Below are 17,218 nucleotides of genomic sequence, written 5' to 3' on the forward strand. Positions count from 1 at the left end.
GGTGTTAAACACCATCAGGTTCTTGTCCGCCTATATGCTGAGCCTGTCCAGGTCAGCTTGGATCACCCGCCAGTCTTCTGGCGTAGATGCTTTGCCCCGAAGTTTGGTGTCATTGGTGAACTTGAACTCAGTCCACTTTTGACTCCAATGTCCGCATCATTAATGAAGATGTTGAACAATTTGGGTCCAAGGAGAGAGCCTTGGGGGACCCCACTGGTCACAGGACACCATGATGAGTGACTTCTATCAATTACTACCTTCTGGGTCTGACGACGGAGCCAATTTCTCAGCCAGCAGATCACGGTGGACCCAAGGCCACATTTGGCTAGTTTTGTCAAGAGGTGATCATGGGATACCAAATCGAAGGCTTTTCTGAAGTCAAGATATATGACATCAATCTCTTCTCCCTTGTCCAGGTGATAGGTCACCTGGTCATAGAAGAAAATGAGATTGGTCAAGCAAGACCTACCCGCAACAAATCCACACCGGCTATCCCTTAGGATGTTGGCGTCAGCCATTAAGGGTGGCCTCTTTAATAAATTTTTCTAAGATCTTCCTCAGGATAGAAGTCAGGCTGATGGGCCTGTAGTTAGCCAGATCCGCTCTCCTCCCTTTCTTGAAGATCGGCACCACATTGGCCTTCTTCCAGTCTTTGGGCACTACACCAGAGAGCCAGGAGTTTTCAAAGATCTGTGCCAGGGGCTGGGCTATGACGGTTGCCAGCTCTTTGAGTACCCTGGGGTGTAGATTGTCAGGGTCGGCTGACTTGAAGGTATACAGCTTCTCAAGATGTTCCTTCACAAGGTCAGCATTTATGGAGGGCAGGGGATCTCCCCCCACCCGGACCTCCCTGTCCCATAGCGGGCATGGGCGTCCCATGGGACTGATGAAAGACCAACGCAAAGTACCCATTTAATAGGTTGGCTTTTTCCTGGGTGTCAGTTGTCAGTTGCCCCATGTGGTTCAGCAGGGATCCAATGTTGCCCTTGCTTTTCCTCTGGCTCCCCACATATCTGAAAAAGGACTTTTTATTGTCCTTGATGCTCAAAGCTAGTTGGAGTTCAGTTGCAGCCTTGGCTTCCCTGGTTTTCTCCGTGCGGGACCGGACCAGTGCAGAATAATCCTCCTTGGAGGTGAATCCTGTCCTCCATCCTTTGTAGGCCTTTCTTTTTCACCTCAGGAGGTCTGCTAGGTCCATGGAGAGTCAGGGGGCTGCTGTGCCCTCTTGCTGCCTTTCCTCCAAGACGGAATAGACTTAGCTTGTGCATTGAGGATCACTCCCCTGAGGAGCAACCACTCTTCTTGAACTCCCCTCTCCCTGGGGTCGTGGTCCCTTAGGGCCTGACTGACAAGCCTCCGGAGCTTGTCAAAGTCAGCTTTTCTGAAGTCAAGGACTTCCGTGTTGCTGACTGACTTGCCAGCTTTACAGTGGATGATGACGGTGATCAGCTTGTGGTCTCTGTCACCCAGCTTCCCATCGATCACTAGGTCACCAATTGGGTCATCCCCTGTAGCCAGTACCAAGTCAAGCAGCGCTTTGCCTCTTGTTGGCCCATACACTTCTTGAGTTAGGTAGAGGTCATCCACGCACGAGAGAAAGTTTTGTGACTGCTCGGATTTTGCTGAGTGATCCTCCCACAAGATGTCCAGGTATTGAAGTCACCCATGACAACCATGGTCCTGGAGCATGCGGCCTCAGCCAGTTCCCGGGCGAACTCCTAGTTAAACTCAGGACTTTGGGTGGGTGGTGTGTAGTAGACTCCCACCGTTGTGTCCCCTGTGCCATGTTCCCCACGGATTATAACCCAGAGGGTCTCCAGTCATCCACCCTCATCGCCAATATCAGCTTGCAAGGACATGTAGCTTTCCTTAATATAGAGAGCTACACCCCCGCCCCTTTTATCTACTCGATCCCTCCTGTACAGGGTATAGCCATCTATACCCGAGGTCCAGTCATGAGTGCAGTCCCACCAGGTCTCTGTTATCCCTATGATGTCATAATTACTTGCATTAAGCAGGAGGATGAGCTCCTCCTGCTTGTTCCCCAAGCTCCTGGCATTTGTGTACCCCTTGGGGGCTCCTGCCTTGCCCACAGATTGTACCAGGGCTGGGGCAGGGGTGGGCTTTCTTAAGTGCCTTGGCCCGCTGGCTTTGCAAGGATTGCTCAGTGGGCCAGCAGTGGCGGTAGTCCCCCCGTCCCCCAGCGGGCTTAGTTTAAAGCCCGGTGGAGCAGGTCAGCCAGTCTGGCTGAGAAGAGCCTCCTCCCCAGGGGAGAGAGGTGGAGGCCATCCCTTCCCAGCAGCTCGCTGCCTCTCACGCCAAAGAGCGGGCTGTGGTCATGGAAGCCAAAGCCTTTCCGATGACACCAGCACCGCAGTCTTTGGTTGAGTACATGGATCCTCCTCTCCCTCCTCAGCCCATAGCCCAAGACTGGGAGGATAGACAAGAACACCATCTGTGCCCCGAGACCCTTTAGCCCTGCTCCCAAATCCCTGTAGCGCCTCATGACCCAGCTGGGAGCACTCCGAGCCGTGTCACTGGTGCCCACATGAATAAGGAGCATGGGATAGTGGTCTGTGGGCTGGAGTAGTTCAGGGATCTTCTCCTCAAAGTCCCGGATGCGGGCTAAGGGTTTGGGGCGGCATATTGCCCCCTCAGGATGGAGTCTCCCACAACAAACACCATACGTTTTGTCTAGGGGAGAAGGCAGGCGGTAGCTGCAGTTGAGTCTATGTTGCCTGTGGGAGCTGGCAACTTAGCAGGCTGTGCTGGAGCAGCAAGAGGTGTAGCCTAACCCAGCCCAGCCTCTCCACATCCGCTCTTTGCAGCACCCATGGGCCAGCCCAGCTCAGCCCCATAGCCACAGCTTAGCCCCAGCCTCAGCCCCCCAGCCTCAGCCCTGGGCAGATGGCGGGGCCATGCCAGCCAGCTCTGGCCAGGCCACCTGACACACAAGCAGGGCAAAAAGCCAGGCAGACCTCAGCTAGGGTCCCCATGCCCATGCCTAAGAGAGGAGATGAGTGTTTAATGCCCCTCCCTGCCCTCCTTTGCCTAAGCTGCTGCCTGAGCTGGTGTCTGGCCACGTTCCCCCCCCCACCCCGGGACATGCCTGACAAGGGCTGCTTCCCCCCATTCAAGTACATCCTTGCTGGGGTCCCTGCAGGCCAAGGTGGGGATTTAATCCCCTCCCCAATCATACTTAGCATCCTGCTGGGGGGTCCTGGGCATGTCCCCCAGGTCAGCTTCCCTCCAGCCTTGTGGCTGCTGCCAAAGGGAAGGGAGGGCTTGTTCTAGCGTCCCCAGCTTCTAGCCAGAGCCACTGCAGGGAGTGGCTGCATTTCTGGAATCAAAAGTGAATGTCTATTCACTTGCAAATCAGATCAGTCTACACAGATAGAATAACCTGTAATGATTTAATCAATTCAGGTGTGGGCTTTTTGATTGTATGTCCCTAGCCAAGATTATATCTGAGGACCAGATACCATGTAGCATAAAGAAAACTGTCAGTATCTTTTTGCAGTTCCATCAAGATCAGTTAAATTCATTGCAAAGCAAGGTACTTCTCCTGGAGGAAGATTCATCTTGTCCAGAGCTAGCATGATGGTCCTCGACTCCCACTTGAACTGTTTTGGAAGTTAGACCTTAACTAGTAAATAGAGAAAAATAGGAACAAAATATCACTTGAAAACATTTCAGAACTAGATGGGTTTTGGAGCTTAGTTGGGAGTCTGATCTTTAGCATCAGTAGCCCAAGAAAATTGATACTAACAGAACTGTATTGAGGTCTATTTCCCCAGAAAGCATTAATGAAAAATCCAAACTCAATGTAGGTTCAGTGTAGATGAATATATCCAACTGTTATCATTTAGGAAATCCATCTAATAAATAATGCAAGGGCAAAGTAGAAATGGTTACCTTGTAATTCATTATCTATGAAGATGTTAGCTTTAGCCAACATGGGCAAAGGGATGTCCTTGACCAAGATGGAGATTAAGTACTGGGAATGTCTGGGTCAGTCATGCACATTGTGTAAGGAAAGTCCTGCTCCTTTAAGACCGTGTAGTCTCGACTACAAAAGAAAAAAGCTCTACATAATCACATTCATTCTTAAAGTAAAGAAGTATATGGCCTTTGGAGTGTAGTTTCCCTAGAAAGCAAGCTGGGAAACACCCTTTCCCATATGTTCTCTTTAAAACTCTTGCTCTACCTGGCTCTGCTGTAGTTTATATTATCTCATTTGAGGGTAGAGGCTTGTGTGCATTCTCCCCGATAATGTCTTGTCAGGAGATTCCAGAGCACCAGCAGTGATATCTAGAATTAGGTGGGATGGATAGCCAAGGTGTCAAACCAGAATCTGTCATTTATATAGTTCTTTCTGCTGCTTTCAGTCCTTTTCGTGGTCTCCTACCTTCATTCCGTCATTGTTGGCTTAACCAATGAAGCTTTTGTCACGCTAGAAGTGGGTGAGGGTTTTGGATGCTCTGGTTTGGCTCTATGTATTCGGTCATGAGTAATATAATGATAATAATTCTCTTACAGAAATAATCTTGTCTCCTTCTGCAGCAGACATGGGAGAAGAGTCTGCAGCAGACGTGGGAGAAGAGTTTGTTAGCATGCTTACTGAACTGCTGTTTGAATTGCATGTAGCTGCTACTCCTGACAAACTTAATAAGGTTGGTACAAGTTACACAGCCTTCATCCACTTCCCGAAGGAATACAAAATGTGGATCTATTGATCTTAAGGGTGATTGGCCTATTGGGTTCAGCAATGAGATTCAGTTCAGAACATAGTTCAGTACTGATCTTGTTTGTTTGTCCAAAAAATTGTTAAAACTACAATGTTTGAACTGGAAACAAAGTGTTTTTCACATTTAATTAGACTTAGCATTGAAAAAGAACTAATGCACTCCACACTAGCTAACTGGGAAACCATTGAAGTGAGTGGCATTACTGCTTCAAGTTGTGTCTGCTCTGACCTTCCTGAAACAGCAGCTCGAGGTCCAATTATTTTCTGTCCACTTATCTCAGAATTTAGTCTTTTGTTTTATTTTTTATTTCCTATATACTGTTCAGTTTTACTTTTTCCCTTAAGGCCTAGTTATCTTTTTCTCTCTCATGTTACTTTATACCTTTGAAACAGACTGCACATGGTTGAGGTTTCAATGACCCCAGTGTTAACAACAGCTTTACTTACAGAGTAGAGACAGACAGTACAGTACAATATTGTAGATAGGTAGTCAGCCTTTCTACAGAAAGAGAGATTTCTCCCTATATAAACATGATTTTTTTTAAATATAGACATTTAAACACTATCCACATGCCTGAGATAGATAAAACTTTTGAGTGGAACAATAAAGCTAAGTGAAAATGTATTGTTAATGTGTCTCAGCAATATCATCTGATCAGCTATACATGAACTGTACTGTGTTTTTATGGGGCTTTTATGGGTAGGCTAGGAAAAAAGCTCATGAGTGGCTGGAAGAAGCCAACTTGTCAAGATCGCCAGCTCTGGAAGAGAAGCTAGAGAAAAACACTGAAAAAAATGGTGAGGAAAAGACTGAAGAAGGAGAAGATTGTGCAGATCAACAAGGAGAAGTAAAGAAAAACAAAACTGTGGAGGTAAAATAGCACTTGAAGCAGATATCTCATTAACAGTATCATAACCTTTTTGAATAGCTTGTTTAACTAGCCAATATTGCTATCTTATTCTCATCTGTTGTGTTGTACCATTGTGGTTTCTAATACCTTCAGGTGTTTAAATTAGTAATGGTCAGGAAGTAACTTTAAAAAGATGGTAATTGACAACAACTACTAACTATGGCACTAGCCCTGCAAACCTTACTTGTATGAGTATTTTTACTATCAGACTGTTCCTATTAATGAACATCAACAATATCATCCCCTCTGACTACTAACTTGTTTCAGCTTTTCTTTAAAAATTAACAGATTCAGGTGTACCTTTTATACAAAAGGGTCGATTAATCGAAGTCTTAGACTTTCTGTCTGTAGTTCTGTCCCATATTTAAAGTCTTCACTCAACTTTCTGCAATGGCTCTTTCTCTAGATACCAGTAAATAAAAAACTGTATTCAACTTATATTTAAATCATAGATATCTAAAATCACAGATGAGCAAAACAAAATTTGTTTAGTGAAATCAAAAGTATTAAGTCCCTCCCTGAAAAGCCTTGCCCAAGGCCAAATATATCATATGCTTTGAGACAACTGCCTTCTCTTAAAGTAGTAGTTGTGATTGAAATTCTTAATTCAAGTTACGACAGCATGAAATGTTGGGAATTTTTTATGACCTATATTAAAGGATCTATTGTGCTTTCTTTAAAAGAGTTCAAAAGCTGTTAAATGTAGGAAATTGATTGGTGTTGTGTCTGTTGTAGATTATGATGTTAATGATGCTGCCAAATTATCAAGAGAGATTGAAAGGAGTTTTGGATATAGTCACTTTGTTTCGCTCTAAAAAGTTCTTTACCAAGAGCATACTTATCTTTTTTACCATAGAAACATACTTTGGAAATGGCCTGACCCTCTCAACTCCCAGTGAAATCAGTATAAATTCCATGAGAGTTCAGGACTCTTATTAGGACCCAGATCCAACAATCTTATAATAGAAATTCCTGGGGCTTAACCCTGCAGTTTTGCCTTTTGTATTTCTCTGAAGTGAGTGTTGAGTCCTTGCTTCACCCTTAATTGATGCCTCTTCTTCTACAGTTTTTTTTTTGAGCAAGTGTAACAGCTCATATTCCTTGACTTTGCGTGTAATGATATTGTTCAATTATTTTCGTCTGTACTTAGTTTCAAAGTCTCCTGTATAATCTATAGAAGTTAGAATATTACTGCTTCTTTTTTTATTACATTTAAGGACATCTACATGCTGTCTATTGAAAGCCTTGCTGAAGTAACAGCCCGTTGTATCGAACAGCTTCATAAAGTAGCAGAATTAATTCTCCATGGGCAAGAAGAGGAAAAGCCAGCCGAGGATCAAGCAAAAGTTCTGACAAAGTGAGTACATTTTTATTTCTTTTTGTCATAGGAGGAGAATATTTGCTTAAAACTCTTAATATCCTATTGAGCCCAAAGTGTTTGTAGATACCGTAACACAATGGATCAACAAACAGGCTTGCTTCTGAGGCTTCTGCCAGTATATTGTCAAAAGTAATTACAGGGCTGCTTGTGATTCTCTGATTTGCACATTATGTATAATTTTTACAAATGCACAAAGTGAAAATTGTTGTCATCATAACTGGTAGATGTGATTACTCGTTCAGAGTGGACGTTTTATCAGCAGTTCTAAAGATAGTAAACCAGAATGCATAGGATTTGCTTTTGCAGTTCATAATAGAGTTTGTGCTGTGTGAAAAAATGCACAAAAATCTATGCAATTATAAACATTGCAGATCTGTTCCTATGCAATTATAGCTCATGCCCTGCTGCTTTTAGGAAGAATGCTCGCTATATTCATTCTAGGTGGAGGTGAGGAGGTTGTAATTTATTTCCAGTGGTATTTTCAGTGTATAACTTAAGTAAAACAATAATTAAACTAAAAGTCTAGGATATTTTGCAAAAAACCAGAAACCTGCCATGTAGAAACAGAGCTGTGTTTGGCCTAGTGCTTTTTCTGGCTGTGACCACCACTGGACTTTTAAAGCCTCTGTCATGTTCATAAGCACCAATTGAGCAAAATCCACCAATTATACTGTAGGACAAAATTAATTTAATTAGAAATTAGATTGTCTGAAGAATATTTTTTAACTTCTGAGACACATGAGGGATCTGACTATCCTGGGTAAAGGACCTTAAGTATATTTTTAACATTTGTCTCTCTTGTTTTAAACTAGTTTAACAAGTGCCATGTGCAATGAAGTGTCATCTTTAGCTAAGAAGTTTTCTGATTCCTTAATGGCAGTTGGGGTAAGATAACAGCATTTCCTAATATAATTTTTATAACTCAGTCTTGAGGGACATATAGCATAAACCAACTTTCTGTAAGAAACTAGCATAGGAGTAGGGAGAGCCTGAGTCCTCTCCTATCCTGCTGCAGAACATACAGAGAATTTTTGCAACAGAATCCCAGTGGTTGCTTGATCATGTGAGCTGAAGTAGCCTCTGCAATGCATGTTTCCTATCTTCCTTAAGCTGTCAGTGACCACTGCATCTACATAGTTCTGTGGTTCTCAACCTTCTTAGACTCAAGGCACCCATTAGAAAATGCCAGTTCTTAGCTTTCATTCTTTTTTACTACAGAAAAATAATAGAGCAATTCTTCTGTTGCAAGAAACTCAGAAAGCCCACAGCATGTCAGAATGTTTTTAACCCTATGAATTCATATTTGAAATCTCTGGGTTTATCTTGTGAATCATGTTTGCACACTTAACGGTGCTAAATTGCCTGGCACCCTGCAGCACCCATGAAAGGACCTCAAGGCACCCCAGGGTGCCACAACACCCTGGTTGAGAATCACTGACATAGTTCCTAAGTCTTTTAGAAACTATTCTGCCAATTACTGAGTCTACTCACAACACTCCAAGCATTCAAATAAGAGTCCTCCAGTATTTTAGGATATCTACTCAGCCCATTTCTTTATGTGTAGCTGTACTTTAAACCCTCCCCCGAAAATATTGCCAGTGATAAACTGTTCAGTGTCTTAACAGTGTGATTCACGTCATAAATTGCCATTTAGCCTTTCATACATCTGATAGGTCAGGGTGATTATATTTGCAATGTATAGGTTTGAGGAACTAGAAAATCTATCAGTTTGGTTTTTCATTTGAATAAAATTATTCTCATTACAATCAAAATGCCCTACTTGGCAATCAAGCTCCTAGACAGCACTCTTATTGTAAATGGTTATCCTTTTTTACCCTGAAAAATATAATGAGGACACTGATAGTATAATAATTTGTGTGACTTGAATTCAGGAGTAGCAAATATCTTTATGAGAGCCAGTGAAGGAGAAGCAACAACCTCCCCTACAAAATACTTTGGAATGTACCAGACAACTGAGTAATCTGGCATAGCCCAAAGATAAAAATAAGCTGCTTTTCAGAAATAGTTTTTTGAACCAGAGATATACTCACTCTTTTCCCAGTGAGAAGGTGAACTTGTATAAAAAGTAGGAAAGCGTGCCCAGTCTTCCTTTCACTTTTGTGTAGGAATTATAAATAAGAGCCTCCTGAGAGCTCTCTCAGTGTATCACTGGACATTTTTTCTGAGTTATTTAAAAAGAACATAATTTGTTGACTTGCTTTGATTTTGAACAATTTACATTGCTACATGCCATGCAAATTGAATCTTTTTGCTTTGGCTGTTTCTAAGCTTATTTTCACATTTCTTATGCAGCATTTTCAGTAAATATGTGCATAAAAAATAAACATGAAATATGAAGCAGACTTAACCCAGGAAATGCAGAACAAAAGATCTTGCAACAACTTTTATTTCTGCCTGCTGGTACACATGAACTTTATGTTGTGTAGTTCCAGAGTTGGGGCCACAGTGTGTCTGGAACTTGTGCAGGTGCCTTGAGTCTCCCTACACCTTGTAGGAAGCATACTGCATTGAACAGTCCCAGTGCCTGTGAACACAAACACTTTATCTTCAGGGGTAAGGGGAGGGGAGGATGCTGATCTTCGGCCCACCACCAGCAGCAGGGGAAAAAGGAAGCATCATCTAACAGAACCCTGCAAACTGTGCACCCTCCTCCAAGCAAAGAGATGTTAGAGTCCAGTCTTTCCTTGAACTCTCCGCTGGGGGCAGTGCAACTTTATATTACTCTCATGATGGCTCTGTGCTCCATAAACACAGTCCAGCCCGTACCACATGTTCAGCAATATAGACTACTAACCACATGCATCTTGTACAATAATGTAGAGTGCAGACTGGACAGACTAGTTTTCCATGCTTTTGGCAAGCTCACATTGTCCAGTGGACTGAGGTAGGACTGAGACGAAAGATAATTTGGCAAATTGTGATCAGCCCCTGAGGGAGCGGTTTAGAATGAAAGAGCTCTTTCAACATAATAGCATCACTGTTAAGGTACTTATTTCAGGTGGCTACTCATTATACTGAAATTTTGGCCTTGCTTCTAAATATCAGCAGTTATTCAGAAATTGGAAAGAAAAATATTACTCTGCTCACTTCCTTTAAAATGCATACTTACCATTGATTGTTACAATCAAGGGTATTTAATTGGCAAGTTAATTTATAATCAGCTAATGGAAATATGGATTTTCTAGTTCCTGACACAACATTTCTGTTCTGTTTTTTTTCCTCTTTCTACCTTTCTTCTATTCCTTCCTATTTTTTTAAAAGAGATATACGAAGTATTCTTCCTATTTTAGGAGTCTCATAAAGTAAAAAAAAATATGTGCTGGTTCTTTAAGTCAGTAATAAGAAAGCAGGCAGAAGGGAAGCTGGGGAATCTTCCAAGTGAAGTTCTCCAATACAATGAACAAGTACTGTTTCTAATAATTCTTGTTCAAGGTTAGAAGAAAGCAGTGCTTTCTGTGGGCTGTTACTTTGTTAAGTGACAAGGCAACATTTAGTGAGAAAAGTAGAACCACTGCTGTCATTAAAAAAAAATCTATTCACCAGGACCTTCTCAGAATTCATAAAGCCAGTGCTCAAAACTGACTTAGTACTAAAGAAATATATTACTGATAAGTATGTTTAACTCTGGTATTAAATCTCGTCTGTATTTTCCTTTCACAGAGCAGTAAAAAAGCAGAGATCCTTAATCCAATGGTCAATAGTGTGCTATTAGAGGTAAGCCTTGGGCTACTTCACATTAAGAAATATTTTGATAAAGTCACTTTGAATGACGTAAACACATATGTCTGTATTAAAAGCATAAAAATGCACTGGCCATATCCTTATAGCCTTGTGTCATAAATACAGGTTTCCCTCGCCAACCACAGGGGTTAGGTTCCTGAAAGTTTCCGTGGTTGGCAGAACTGTCAGGGCTCGGGGAGCAGGGGCTGTGGGTGAGGGGCACCAACAAAGCTGTGAGGGCTGTGGGGATGGAGTGAGAGGCACTGTACCTCCCCCCCCCTTCTCTGAAGCGCGAATACTCAAAACCGTGGTTGGCAAAACTGTGGCTGGCAAGGAAAATTTGTATAAACAACTCTATTCTGTCTTTGCCAAACACTATGACAAAGCTGCAATGCTACATTTTCAAAGGACTCCTAGGAGCAGTCTGACAGAAGTGACATGCTTCTTGTTGTCTGTTATAACGTATTGACAGGAGCTGGGTAGAAAATTTACGATGTGCAGTTTTATTTCATAAGTTTAACCTTTTCTTCCTTCTTGCAAGTTATTTAGGAACAGACTATAATTATCAATTTCATGATGTTCACTGTTTTGTAATTGTTTGAGATATAGTTTGCAGGGGCAAATAATTTCAGCCAATTGTTTCAGTACTCATAATTTGAGTTGCAGGGGCTCTGAAGTCACAGAATGGCCTTATCTTTGTAAAAACTGCATTTGTTCAAAACAAATATTAACATTTGTTTTCCACATGGGTACACTTCCATTACACTGCATCTGTATAAATGTTTGCAAATACATAAAAAAGAAACAAACATCGCTAAAGGAAAATTTGGTTTATAAGGTGCCAAAAGCCTCATAAATAATTTCTCTGATTAGTTTTCTGATTCTTGTCTTGACAAGGGATGACTCAGTAAATTTTAGTAAGTTCTACTTTTGACTCATTTTAAATTCAGGCGGACGAGGCTAAGAGACAGTAATATCATGTTTGGTTTAAAGGTTCATGCCATTTTAAAATTGAATATATATGTAATATACTGTCTTTTGTTTTACCAGCAAGACCACACATTCTCTTCAGCATAAAAAGCAACAACACAAAATGAATATTTGCATTTTGTGGCTACCTAGACTTAGGCTGGAACTATTATAAACAAGAAAATAACAATTATCTGAAAATGCTACCTAAAATAAAACTGCTTTGTGGTAAATTAGAAATACACTTAAAGACACACTTTTGCAAAGCTCAGGAGTTTAACAGTAACAGTTATTTTAATGTTCACATTTATTGTGGTACATAGATTGAGTCTGAAGCTGCTGGGAACCAAGCTGATACATTTTACTATATGCCTGTTACTGCTTATTAGGTCCTCAAACTTTAACATTTTAATTTGATCCTCACTCCATCCTACAGAGTTTTGTGATTGTCCAGGTGCAGACCTTTCTGTGTACCTCCTACTCCTAAGCAAAGATAATGGCTAGGTACAGACATTCAAAAAGCCTGAGATGGAATCAGTCTAAGTTACACAATGTTCTGTAAGCAGCATAGATCAGTAGTGAATAGAACACACATTCGCCCATGGGGGGTGCAAATCTTAGACTGGGTTTCACCATTTTTAAACCAGTGTACATGTGCCAAACTTCTGTTCTGTTATGGGTATAAACCAATTTTGTGTGTTGAACTTCTGTTCTGTTACAGGTATAGACCAGTTTCTAATTACTTACACTGGTAAAAGTGTAATATCTGTACCTGGCCAAAGATTCATTGCTGATCAGCCCAAGATTGCAGCATATTACAAAGTTTCCTGCTGCTACATTAAGTACTAGAAATGTTGTTAATAATATATAAGTATGTTCAAGCTGATATACACAAGTACATATATCAAGTTGATATCCATGAATTTAAACCCACTGATTTTCAGTGATGCTACACCTCTCTACACTATGTCTGAAATTATTTCTGTCTGTGGAGAGATTTGCAGCCTTGTATTAAGAAAGTTTAGTCTGCTTCTGAACATCACTGTGATATATTCCTTCTAATTATATGTGTAACTTTTTAAAAGGTGGTACAAATAGAAACTGAGGGGAGAACAGACTTCTATATCATGATTCAGGCCACAATTACTTGCAATTACCTAATGTAATTTCTAGTGGATCAATATGCAGCTTCTAATATCTTGCCTGAATATCTCTCCTAATATAAAATGAAAATGAGGAAGCACAAATAGAAAGAATTTATTTAAATATCTTTATTTTCCTGAAATATATGACAAAAGTATTAATAAACCACATGCTTTTTCTCCCCTTTAGGGTTGCAACAGTACTACTTATATTCAAGATGCCTTCCAGTTACTGCTTCCAGTTCTGCAGATTTCACATATCCAGACTAATTGTTCGAAAGCACTACAGTAACAATTTCCAAGCAGTTGTCATCGCTGTGTTTAAAAGAACCACAGCTCTAAGCTCTTTAATCTACACAGATGGAAGGGGTGGCACAGAAGGTGTCTGGCCACTGACAGGCCTTTGAGAACACTAAATGCAATTTTGCACAAATTGTATTGAATAATATTTTAAACTCAACTATATGTTCTACAACCAGCTGTAGGTACTAGGATAGGAAACTTCTTTTCTGAAATTATATTCTTTACATTAAACTAAAACAATGTATGTTGAAATTTAGAAGGGACATAAATATTAAATAGGTTGTTAATTTTGGTCCTTTCCATTGTATTTTGAATTCAAATTTGAAAACAGTGTTTTTTAAACATTGCAGTCCAAACACTTCATTTTTAAAAATATATATTTTCAGTGTTATCATCAATTTAAAATGTTTATATTTAAAAGTTAGTTTCTATATTTAATCTTAATTAACTCAAATTAATTTAGTAATTGAGCTTCCCAGTGTAATTGCAGTTTCTAATCATTAGCAGTTATGCAGCACTGTGTGTTCAAAGATTTGTACAATATTAACTAAGCATTAACTTTAGCTTATTAAATCTGTGGAAGATAAGAATTATACTGAAATAAAATTGCCTGAGCTCATTTTGGAGTACGGGTATAATCTGTGCCCTTCCTAACCCATAATTGTATACTCATATATGCCAGTCCCATTCGTCTCATTGGCAGAAAGCATTATAGGCTAGAGCAAAGGGATTGGCATAGTGCTTGTGGAGTTAGTTCCTAATTACACAGTGATTAAGAAAATTCCTTCACTTTGATTGGCAATAGTCCTTAGATTTCCCAATCTACAGTGTATCTCAGAAGTGTATGCCCATATGTGTGTATGTTATTCACCTCTACAATGAGTCCCTGGATGCAAGTAGTAGACATTTTGAATGGCCACAACAGGGTACATTGCAAGTTACTTTATTTTCCAATGTAGGAAATGTACTACCTTCCACTTCCAAAAGGATAACTTTGTAGAAAAAATGTTTTTAACATAAATTTGATTGAATTTGTGTTTGACAACTTCTCTTAAGGTGACTTCAGTTATATTGTATTATATATCTTTGGTATATAAGATGCACCTACATTTCTGGCTTCCTTTTTTAAGGAAAAATTGTGCCTTACACAATGGAAAAAATGGTAACAAGAATCAGCACTGTCAAAACATAAATCTCTGTATTCTTGACAACCAAGGTCTGTATACATATTTTTGAGATGCCCATAACAAGCATATTGGTCCATTTTCTTGCGCTGTCATTTCACTTGAAGTGTTCATTTTAAATGACATATTATATTCATGAAAAGAATTACTGCTAATAGGTTTTCTATACTGTACAAAAAGCAGTGGGAGGAGCTAAGAGAAAAATGAATTGAATGGGGTGATATGGTCATGAGGTTACAAGTAGAAGCAACCGTTTTTGTTATGGGGACACGGCTGAAGAATTCTAAGGGCAGTGGCCAATCTGAGAGAGTGGATAGCACATTTCAGGAATTATAGTACTGAATACATTTCTGTAGTAATAATAACCTGCGGGTGCTCTGTGTTAATTTGGTGAAAGGTGTATCTCTGGCTTAATAAATCTTCAGCCTTTAGATACAGAGAGTTATTTAGCCCAAAGTAAACTTATTACCTCACAGACAGGAGAAACTTTTAGTTATTTAAGGAGTCAGTTCTCCTGACTTGTCCTCATTTATTCTGTTTCTCTCAGCTACCTAGTAATTTGTCATCATGATGTAGATGCGATCTCTATTTAAATACTATACAATTGTAGATAATATCTGAATATATTTCTGATTATAGCAGAAATATGTTGCCATATCATAAAAATAATCAGAGTAGGACACGAGAAAATGTTACTGTATTTGTTAGAAATAGGAATCCATATGTCTGCCAATTGCATGATAACTTTAGGGAGTCTGAAAAAGAGATGACAAAGAGCAGGTCTGTATCCCTGCCTCACATAATGAGGTTCCTATACTGCTGTCACCTGCATAGTGAGTATGTTAAATATTTAATAATTTAGAGGCAAGGGTGCTCATTACATGGTCTTGTGGTTTGTTATGCACAATTTCTATTCTGCCATCTAGGATTTTAGCATATTTAAGAAACTCTTCCATAGCAGGCAGCAGAAAAACCATAATGTCTTCAAAGTCAGTTGCAAAAAATGGGAAAGAAGTGTGAAACTTGCTCAAAAGAATGCTCATTTTCTTGAGCAAAAAAACAGGAAAGAAAAGAGCTCCTAGGCAACTGAATTGGCAAACTAAATTTGACATTCATTGTTACTTATGCCATCTTGACCAGTTAATGATTATGCAACATGAAACAAAGGAGGTCACTTGGAAAAGTGGAGATGATATCGTAAAGTCATGAGCAATTTGACTAGCCAGGAAAGTACAGTGATGCCCCTAACAACCATCTTGTCCCAAGTCTTCCCTTCAGAGAAAGCTTTGTTTTCAAATACAAGTTCTAAAACAAGAGAAAATTAATTCAGACTACTGGGTACTAACCATCCCTGGTTAGTACCCAGCTTCTGCCAGTTGCAAGTGGGAAAGGTTCACATGCCTCTTTTTTTGATAGACTTTTCTAGCTGCTGTGGGGAGACACACATTAGTGTTTCATTGAACCTCAATTATGCTTGCATGTTACCTGACCCAAAGACCAAAAGTGTAGTCATGTGCAACTGCAGTTTCGGGTTTTAAAGGGGCATGTCCACATTGGGTTAGATGAATGCCCCCTAAGATCCAGTGTCCTTTATAGATACCTTATTGTTTAAAGCAGTTTTTGTGTCCAGTTTATATGTTGTCAAATTAATATATAGTGAATGGTTAAAATCCTGGTTTAATTTTAAAGGGAGAATACGAAGAAAAGTAAAGTACTTATATTTACCTTTTCTGTGCCTTAGGTGTAGATGTTATTTTGACTTTTAAATTAGTTGCCCATACATTTTAATTGAGAAGCTTTTCAATCCAAATCAAACACAATAGAGCTTTGCATGCAGCCTCTGTAAATGTGATGTTGCTTCTACATGAATAGTTTCTACAGGTTATTATGAAAGTTTCATATTACCCCCATGTTTAAGTTAATTTTCTTGGGCATAAATGAGTCTAGGCCTCTCTCTTAAATTGAAAGCAAGTATCTCAGTTTTACTTTGGAATCCAATGCAAGATACACAGAGTTAATCCTCTTGAAAAAGCCCTGAAGGGAGCATTGAAAATTCGTTGTCTGATAAGAGTCTTTTAACTAAAGGTTGAACAAAATAGAACTGGATGCCTTAGGGGACACTGTAAAGAGTTGTCGAGGGAAATGATTTAAGATGGGATTGCTTATCTGAGGTGGTCCTTTTACAGGTTTCCTTGTACCACTTAAATTATACATATGGTGAGTCAGTGCTTTGCCCTTAAGTGAAAAGAGGCAAAAAGAAAAAGATAAATAAAACTATATATGAAGTTCCTAGTAAAAAATTCATATAAATACCCTTTTAGGAAAGGAAGTATACAGGGCAGAGTATTCACATAAAGGTACTGCATCTGATCTTGGGGCATAGTAATATCTTCCTATAAGAAATATCATGAAATCATGAATGAAATCTTAAAATCAATTTTAGATAAGTATGCCAGTAGTAAAGATACAACTTCAAACAAATACTCGATTTCCAGCATTAAAATATTTTGTCTACAGTGATATGTATTCTTTATGGTAAAAAAGCAGTCAGCAATGTTTTTTATCTCTGAGGCTCAAACTAATGGGAGCCCCAAATAAGATGCAGAACTTTAAGGAAGCACTAGAAAATAGAGGGGGGAAAGTAGGGAACAATAACCTGATGACCAGATGGACTCATAAGTCTTCACCCTCTGCTTCTGTGATTTACCTTTATATACAACCAAGAGTAGAATCTGGAACAGAGTTTTTAGGAAGAGTATACTTGCTTTCATTGCCTTCTTTTCCATAACCCAAATACCTTGTGTACCTTCAAATCCATCAAAATATTAATAGGCTTGGCA

At 39.8% G+C, this 17,218-nt stretch overlaps 1 protein-coding gene across 7 annotated transcripts in view; it reads left to right on the plus strand.

Annotated features, from left to right (window-relative positions):
• Window positions 1-16,635, plus strand: part of FAM114A1 (family with sequence similarity 114 member A1) — a 69,592-nt gene extending 52,957 nt beyond the window's left edge. For 3 of the 7 annotated variants that reach the window (XM_019553210.1, XM_019553204.1, XM_019553203.1), the window contains 6 exons: window positions 4,540-4,673; window positions 5,452-5,619; window positions 6,876-7,015; window positions 7,852-7,924; window positions 10,721-10,774; window positions 13,082-16,635. In XM_019553210.1, coding sequence (XP_019408755.1) covers window positions 4,540-4,673; window positions 5,452-5,619; window positions 6,876-7,015; window positions 7,852-7,924; window positions 10,721-10,774; window positions 13,082-13,183 — 671 coding nt within the window. In that variant the 3' untranslated portion in view covers window positions 13,184-16,635. The remainder of the gene's footprint in view (window positions 1-4,539; window positions 4,674-5,451; window positions 5,620-6,875; window positions 7,016-7,851; window positions 7,925-10,720; window positions 10,775-13,081) is intronic. The other 4 variants (XM_019553205.1, XM_019553206.1, XM_019553208.1 and 1 more) reach the window with 4 other exon arrangements.
• The last annotated feature ends 583 nt before the right edge of the window (window positions 16,636-17,218 follow it).

Source organism: Crocodylus porosus, unplaced genomic scaffold (assembly GCF_001723895.1).
Source record: "Crocodylus porosus isolate Cpor-Errol unplaced genomic scaffold, CroPor_comp1, whole genome shotgun sequence".
Classification (NCBI taxonomy): domain Eukaryota; kingdom Metazoa; phylum Chordata; order Crocodylia; family Crocodylidae; genus Crocodylus; species Crocodylus porosus.